This window comes from Typha latifolia, chromosome 15, assembly GCF_019914945.1.
Source record: "Typha latifolia isolate L0001 chromosome 15, TyphaL0001v2, whole genome shotgun sequence".
Taxonomy (NCBI): domain Eukaryota; kingdom Viridiplantae; phylum Streptophyta; class Magnoliopsida; order Poales; family Typhaceae; genus Typha; species Typha latifolia.
Window position 1 is genome coordinate 6,789,960 of NC_133100.1, and position 8,789 is coordinate 6,798,748.

General features: G+C 36.5%; 1 protein-coding gene across 2 annotated transcripts; it reads right to left on the reverse strand.

Annotated features, from left to right (window-relative positions):
- Positions 1 to 196: 196 nt before the first annotated feature.
- On the reverse strand, positions 197 to 8,274 carry LOC140801925 (plant UBX domain-containing protein 11). 2 transcript variants are annotated; one of them, XM_073157310.1, is made up of 10 exons: positions 8,135 to 8,274; positions 5,018 to 5,117; positions 4,226 to 4,278; positions 4,046 to 4,127; positions 2,844 to 2,909; positions 2,684 to 2,751; positions 2,357 to 2,566; positions 1,770 to 2,274; positions 892 to 1,164; positions 197 to 713 (listed from the first exon to the last, which is right to left on the reverse strand). In XM_073157310.1, exons 2-10 carry the CDS (start codon positions 5,115 to 5,117, stop codon positions 469 to 471), a joined length of 1,602 nt encoding a protein of 533 aa, XP_073013411.1. In that variant the 5' UTR covers positions 8,135 to 8,274; the 3' UTR covers positions 197 to 468. The 2 variants fall into 2 exon arrangements, with proteins under 2 accessions (XP_073013411.1, XP_073013412.1); XM_073157311.1 differs by having other exon boundaries at positions 7,909 to 8,167.
- Between the last annotated feature and the right edge of the window lie 515 nt (positions 8,275 to 8,789).

The window sequence follows — 8,789 nt, forward strand, 5'->3', positions numbered from 1 at the left end:
CTTGCACTTCTCTCTAAAACAAAAGCAGGAAAGGAGAAAAGGTGATGTAATTTGGACGGATGTATGATTCTGCCCTCTTAAGATAATAATAACAAATCAACAATAGTGATAGATGTCAATAATATTAGTAACAAATATGTACCAGATGGATAGCAAATATGAGGAAGAGAATGCAAAATGTTGATATTCAGGAAAATAGCGAAAAGTAATCCTAAAATGTAATATATCAAACTTCAAAGTCATTCTATTACTGCTATACAGTGGATTCCATTAGATGAGGATAAATCAATACAAGCATCTCGAAACAACATGAACAATACAAGTAATTCTTAATAGCAATATCCGAGTTTCTGTTCTTTGATTTCAACTATTCGGATCTATTGTAGCTTTTTGGAAACACATCAAAGAAACCAAAAAGGGGCAGCCAAAAGCCACTTATTCAAATTGCAGAGGTGTGATCCGTTTTAGTTACTTCTTATCATCATCACCCCCAAACTGCGTGGAATTACCATTCCAGAAAACATTTCGGTCGCGCGAGGGACTTTGATCCTCATCATGTCTAAGAGTGTGGATATTGCTGCCAAATGGTCTAGATGTTCTTTTCTTTGTGTTTTTAACACTGTCATCTGCTGGTTGGTTCCCGTGATCAGAGCGAAATGGTTGCTGAGATGCTTCTGCCCCTGTGAAACGATGCTGAAGGCTAGGATCTGGACCTATAGGACAACCGTGTAACTCAACAATGAAATTGCTCAAAAACTTGCATAGAAGCTAAAACTTTAGGAGCCTCAACATCAGGAGTAAGAAATCAAAGCAATTAACTTGAGCAGTTGAGGATCAAATAATAAGCACTTACAGTAAGGATGGGAATGAGAAATAATAAAGAAAACTTACTATACTGCCACGGGCGATCATTTTCTGATGGTTCTGAATTTGACGTGGTGGCATTTCCACCAAAAAAAGATAACGGGTTCATGTATGACAACATCTTTTTTACATAATCAAAGTAACTCCAACTGCTGTCACTGGAATGATTCCCACTCACAGTATTGTTACTATCAGATGATGATGAGTGGCTCCCTGAGGCTCTAGTAGATTGACGATGTGGAACAACAATTAATGCTTCCCGGTTTGCAAAGCCCAGTTCAGATAATGTACTATTCATATCTGCATATGAGAACGATCCAATTTAAAGCTTAATGAGTATGTTGAAACTCAAAACACAGAAAAAGTGTGAAAAGAAGCCCAATGAGTCATGGTTCAAATCACTAGAAAAGCCATTATCAGGAATGAAAAACCGCAACAGGCTTCCGGACTAAAATATTCAAAAGGCAGCACCATTCAACATGGCAGATAATTTAGCAAAGTGACAATACCTGGAAATAAATTATACCACTGAAATTTTACATGATCAAGTAATTATATTAAGTTGATACTAACATTATTATCATTTTAGATAGTCATTCTTAATGAGCTGATACTGCAAAAGAAACTCAAGTAAAAGCTACACGCCAGCAACTTTAGGATGCCAAAGAAAAACTTCTTTAAGAAAATGGACAGAAACATATATCTCAGTGCCTCATGAAATAGTGAAACAATACTTGCTTCGAAATGAAATGGACAATACATAAATAGAATGTCAAAATGAAATGAAAAGTTGTCTTCACAATGAACTAATAAAATCATAAAAAGCTAGATCCAGAGTAGCATCCCTAGCGAATGCAGAGTACTAATGAAGGATCAAGGCTTATCGAGGTGAAAGGTCCAAATACCTTGATCAACAAACACCTTTCGTGGATAAGGAACAGCCAAATCATAAGTCCCACTATTTCCATTTTCATCTGCAAAAATTTTCACAGATCTTAATTTATCTGATTTCAGAAGTTTCATCTGGAGACTGGTCCCATTTGGCATTCGGATATTAAGATGAACCTCATTTAGCTTTGCAATACTTGAATGGGTAGTTGATCCATCAATTGATTTAGCATGAGGTTTTTTCTCTGTTTCAATAGGAGTCACCGAGGAAATTTCACTACTTGAAGTAATACAAGCAGCCGACCCAGGAGAAGCTGTGATGCTACTGTCGACCCATTTAGACTTTTCTTGTGGTTTATCTGCTTCACTGCAAAGCGCTGAGTCGTTAACATCCCTGGATATTTCATGCAAGACTTTTTTACCTCTGTTACTTGTTGAATGTGACTGTTCATCTGCACTATTCTCAACATCTTTGACATCACCTAACTGTGAGCATGCTTGTTCCATGGATTTTAGATCTTTCTGCCATATAACAAGCATGTCAAGCATGAAGAGGAAAGCACAGAAATGAAATCACGTAAATGGGAAGATGCAGAAAGCTTACATCATCACTTGATTCAAGTTTCTGCTTCACTAAGTTTTCAGAATCAGTTAGTTGTTCAACTTTTGTATCTTCAGCAGTTCTATCAGATGAAGATGATGGAGCAATGGAGCTAGATGAACCTCCTTGACTAGATGGAGTGATATTAGAGGGATAACCGACAGGTTGAGGTTCTTTTGAATCAACTGCTACTGTTAACAGAGCAGCTATTTCCTGCAATGGTTCAATCATTTCAAATGTGCAGAGCATACTAGTAGTATGACAAAAAGTCATCCAGATGATACCAGAAAAAGAAAAACAAATATGGCCGAGCCTAGAATAGTACAGCACCTGTAGATGGAGAGCAGCCCAAGCTTTCTCAATACTTTCTTTAAGAATTTCAGCACTGATGTACCCTTCTACAAAAATCAAATGTGTGGCAAGTGACTATAATGAGAAGTAGCAAAAAGAAAGGTTTTGCTGTGAAAGAATTAATTTGATGTATTCATACCATGATGCCATAGCATAACACCATTTATTCCGATAACAGAGATACTTGGGATGAAATTCTGTGGGTCTGACCAAGGTCATGTAAAGGCAACACCGGAAATTGGTATAATCTTTGAGACCAAATCCTAAATCACAGAAGTTAACTAATAAACATGTAAGAAATAAGCAAGTCAAGCAACCTAAGCATTCTCTGAGGTTATATCAGACCACAAGTGTTTGATAACATTGCGATATGCAACTGTACCAAATCAAATGGTTATCCAGATCTATCTTCCCCATGCACAAATTGAGCATCACAAACCATGGACACTCAGTAAAACATGATAAATAATATGATGCATAGTGCCATTCCATTCTACTAAAAATGGTGCAGACAAGAAAACATGACTGGAGAAAATTTGTGCCGAGAAGTTGCTTAAAGAATCTTTCATTTATTTATAGATCAAGCTGCGGAAGAGTTTGGAAAACATAACAATGCATAATTGCACGACCTTATATTCTTTCTAATATGTTTGTTGAACTTTCCAGTTCTCCTTGCTATCATGTCCCTTGACTGATGAACTCCAGATGTGGTACCATTGTTCCCAATGAACAATCATTACTATAGAGAAATTGCATATTCTATCCGAATGCAGCCAGGGCAGAGAAGGGCCTCCGAGACTCTGATTCTTCAGCATGCTTTTGTGCAGATTGTTCTTTTACCAGTACAGTCATAACTGTGAGGTTCTTTTTACATTAAGAATGGGTGAAAAAACAAAATCCTGATTCTCAAATTGAGATTCTTTTTTCCCTGTTCACAATATGCACTCTAATTCGGTCTATTACGTTTAAATAACTTAACTCTATAAAGACCAAAGAATATTATCCAACATTTCAAGTTGAAATTTATTATGCTGCAATGTGGGTAAGTATGTCTTGACTGAATAATTTGCATAACTGACTAAAGCAACAGGCTACAAGATCATTGAATCTAAGCATGCAATAATACTAATCACACATGTTGATTTTTTTAACCGTTAGACATCTGTTTAGCTAATTCTCAGGCGAGCCAGTACAGAACCTATGGTCACTGGTCAAAAGCTTCAACAAGTCAAGCCTTGACTCATGCATAGTGCAACACCTTTTAATAATTCTGCACTGTTCATTCTCTTGTTATTATGAATTTATAATCATAGTGAATAAAAGTCAGCTAATAAAGGATACAGATGGCTGAAAATTGGGATGCATCAACATTTCCCTGCATGAGATGAAGGAAGATGCAGCATTTTGATATCACTTCTGCCACCTACATTTGAAACCATCAACCTTGTAGCAACCATAGGATAATGGATATAATATGGGCAAAGATCAGCCAAGTCCCTCAGGCATTAAGAGTGAACTTACACTTTGATCCACCCACATTGACTGTTCCAGAAGAACTGAATTTTCGTCTTCACCTGAAAATGGAGCAACAAGGCATACCAGTTATAATAGGAGATAGGAGATTGGAGCACATAATATAAATTGTCATCGTGTGTAAATCAAACTCATTTAGTTCAGAATTGTTTCAAAACAAAAGGAGTTTGTTAGGACTGTTTAGTACTTTAGTGAAATAGTTTAATAGGAGATTGGAGCACATATTCTCTCTTTTCTTCTTCTGCTTTATAATAGTAGGGCAGCACAGAAATACAAAGATTACTGTTCCACATAAATAAATCAATAAGAATGTTTCAGTGTCAGCCAATGGCAAGCTTCAATGTCAGCCAATTGACAGTTGTCTGTTAATGAAAACAAAACCCTGTACCATATATCAAGTTTTCAAGGCTGTAGTTGAATTTTCTTTTTATCTGGAAACATAATTTAGTTTCTGCTCCTTTAAACATCAGCCCAAAGTACTATTTTACTGTCAAGAACTACTTGAATAATTACCAGCATCAAAGCTAAAATAGAAGAAAACAGTTAGTTACAAAAAGAAAAAAAAAGTTACATTTGATGTTTACTATAACCATCTTCCAAGCAAAAGTTATGGCTGTATCAAGTCACAGCCCAATTGCAAGATATGGCCTACAGAATGTGTTAATCTGTTCACCACGCAAACAGCCAATACACTAAAAAGCCTCTGTTCTCTACAGCTTGGCAACCACACAGAAAACTTAAAATACTTGCAAAATGTAAAATCATAATCAGTGAATTCACCTGACATATAGACTACAAAGAGCTTTTTTTGCTTTCGTGCTTCATTAATTGCATCAGGAATGGAACCTTTATACGTCAAAGCATGAGTGGATCTCTCCATCTGAATTGATCAGACAAACAATGGGAAAAAAGAACTGATTCAGGTGAATACGAGAAGTAACATTTTCCGACTACAGTTAAATCTCACTTTGAGCAAACTACAATGCCAAAGAGGTTTTCTCACACGAGTATACACATAATAGATAATAGGAAATAATTCTTTCATATAAATATACAAAACAAGAAAGCTCCACCAAACAAATTGACAGGTGCATCACAAGAAAAAAGAAAAGAGAACAAGATGGTGATAAATGAACAAGTATTTGAATAAAATACATATTCCCAATATTCCAAGTATCGGGATCGGGATCGGAATCAGCCTTTTCAAATAATTTTTAAAATACATAAAAATTCTTAAAAGTTTTAGAAAAACTAATAATAAGATATAAATATAAATTATTTATATATGAAGTCTACAAAATAAAAATAAACACTATTTTGTTAATCTCAATTTCTCTCTCCCTTCCTACCACTCACACACACTTTCTCTCTCTCTCCCCCTCTCACACATATAAAAAACTTTTTCTAATTCTCACTCCCACTAACTCTCTCTCCCATCTCCTCCTTATATCTATTCGCACTCTCACTCTCATTCTAGAAAAAAAAAACAATCTCCCTCTCACTCTCCGACTCCCCCCTCTCCCCCATGCACTCTCACTCTTCCTCTCCTACTCCATCTCTCCTAAGCAATGCTTCTCTGACGTATATCCAACCTCCATCAACATTTGAAAGAAGGTGACCGTCAAGAACAAGTACCCCATCAATCCCTAATTTGTTCGACCAGCAACCTCGACGTAGATCCAACCTCCATCAATGTACGGGGAACTTCTCCGACGTAGATTCGGCTCCATCAACCTTCAACATAGATCTGACTTCGTCGACCTTAGATATATAATTTTTTGCTTTACTCTATCTCCGACTTCTTCGACATAGATCCGACTTCGTCGACCTTAGATCCGACTTTGTCAACCTTCGACATAGATTCAACTTCTCTTAGTCTCTCTCTCTCTCTCTCTCTCTCTCTTCTTTCTCTTTCTCCCTTTCTTTCTTACTATCCTCCCTCTTTTTCTCCCTTTCTCTCTCCCGATTTCGACCAAAACTTGCTCGATCTAAATCAGGTAACGATCGATACCCCATTGAAATTAGTTAATAGACGAGTTTAAGGGTGGGATAAGATTGGCCGAGACTAGAAACCATGCATATGCTAAAAGAAAACTCAATAGGAATGGATCAATAATCAACTTGAGTAGGAGGAATACAACTTATATATAAACAATTCAATAGAGCTCTCATAGAAATGAATTTTGCACAAGGAATTTCATAAGTGCAAATATTTACATGTACTTCTTAGCCCGTAGCACATGTAGTAAATTAGTACTCTACGAAGCATGGACACTTTAAACACCATACCTCGTCTAACACTCATCGGACATTTGTTAGACACGTGTCAGACATTTCTACAATGCATCTAATATTTAATAAATTATAAAATAAATTCGGACACTCCTTGGACACTTTTGAACACTCTTGAGATACTTTTTGGATATAAAATTTATCATATGCTATAAAGTTTACAATAGAAATCATCTATTACTGAAATTTCCTTTGTATGCTATAGAAATATAATGCAAAAATCACAAGTTGGTGCATCCAAGAAAATTAATACTAATGCATATTATTGTAAAATCACAGATTTGCCTATGGCATCAACTATAGATAAGTAATGGTAGTTAGTTATTTATTCTCATAATATTTGGATTGTATTGCCACGTATAAGCATTATCATTTTTGACTTTATGGTATTGTGTACATTTTATTTTTCTTTTATAAATAATTTATGTATGCATGTGTATCTATATTGTAAGTTAAAAAATATATTTCTTTAAATGTATCAATACTATATATAATGTTTTATTTATTTATTCTGTGTCCTAAACGTATCGTGACCTAATTTTTCAAGATATTATCGTATCCATGCATCCATTATCGTGTCATATCCATATCCTGTGTCCCATGTCCGTACTTCTTAGCTAGTACTCGTATTTCAATATAGGGAGCAATATAGGGAGTGAACTATTATACATGCTAGTATGTATCATAATTTTCCTTTTTTTTTCTTTTCCTTTTCTTTTTTCTCTGGGAGAAAGTTGTATCTCTTATAGTTTTCATTCCTGAAAAACTTAAGTGAAACTACATTATTTAATACATATTTTAACTGATGCGTAGAGGAAGCCATCCTCTTTAATCCTGCACGAAATAGGCATGCCTCGATAGTTTTGATATCATGGAGTAGTAAAGACACTGCCATGTACCACTCCAAGGTAGTCAGGCCAAGCAAACTGGACTAGGGATATCCTTGTTAATGACTCCATCATACCCATAATTTTTTCATTTTTTTTTTTATTGCAGTAGAATAGATTACGTAACAACAGGAATTTTCAACTAGCATTTCTTTTATTTCGCCTAGTGCAAAATCCAATATCGAGAAGGTTTCAAAGAAGAATAATTAAACTTCTATTATTCCGTCGACAACCTGACCTGATCTGAGTGGCTGATTAAAGCAAATTAGGCAAGTGAGACCTTCTGCTTTGCCATGATACTTACAAGTTCGAATTAGTGGGTAAGATAATCCATGTTCTTGATTCATTTTATCATCATCTAACCTATAAGTAAAATTGTAACAAATGAAAAGAGTAACAAAACACGAGATCCAAAAGAAGCAAATTTTCATGCAGGGCGGCGTCATATAAAGCAGGAAAAAGACGAATCTGTCAGTAAAGAGAAGAGCAAACCCAGAAGCTTCTCCACGCATCAAACGAATCAACACGCACGCAATTATCAAGCTGTGATAAGAATTATACGGCCCCTATCCAATTCCTTTACAACAAACACATCTCTTTGACTTCAAATTTACAAGGAGAACGCCAGAGATCTCAAGATACGAGAACAAGATCCTAAACCTCGATATAATCTTTAACTCAACGAACAAATTTCGCGATAAGAGGAGAGAAATCGCACCTTCGAAAGCAATCAATTAGGGTTTACTTCGAGAAAGGGAGAGGCCTCGAAACCTCGAATCCTTCACCAGAGCGCGGTCCTCCAAGCGCCGACGACAGCACTGTTTGCACGTGCAATGCACGTGTATGATACGCCTATCCAATTATCATGTTTTGTCTAGTAGAGATGATCATTGGACCCAAGTCCGAACCAGTCCAATTTTAACCGAGCCAAGCCCAGCCCGACCCGAGCCCGAGATGATAGTAAGCAACATGGGCCAAGTCTTTGCCCATCCGGTCTGGCCCAACCTGCTACACCCATCCATGGCCCGGCCCATTATGTATGTTCATTCCCATGGTTGTTAATCACACGTCACATATTTAATAAACTAGATATCAATATATAAACATGTTCCTATGAAAGATAACTAAAATATCTTCATAGATACCCATTGTACTTGGCCCGATAGAATATAATACAATTTTAAAATTGGCATGTTATGTTAGGCTCATTATGTTCGACCTAAGCTCGATATACAATAGGCTAGTGAGCGATACCGGGCTATAGTCTTCTAGTCCTGCTCGAGTCCGGCCCGGCCCAAGTAATTGTTGGGTTGAGCGAGCCGTGACCAAACATTTAAGCCTGGTCGGCCTAAAAAGTCTTGGCCCAAACTTGA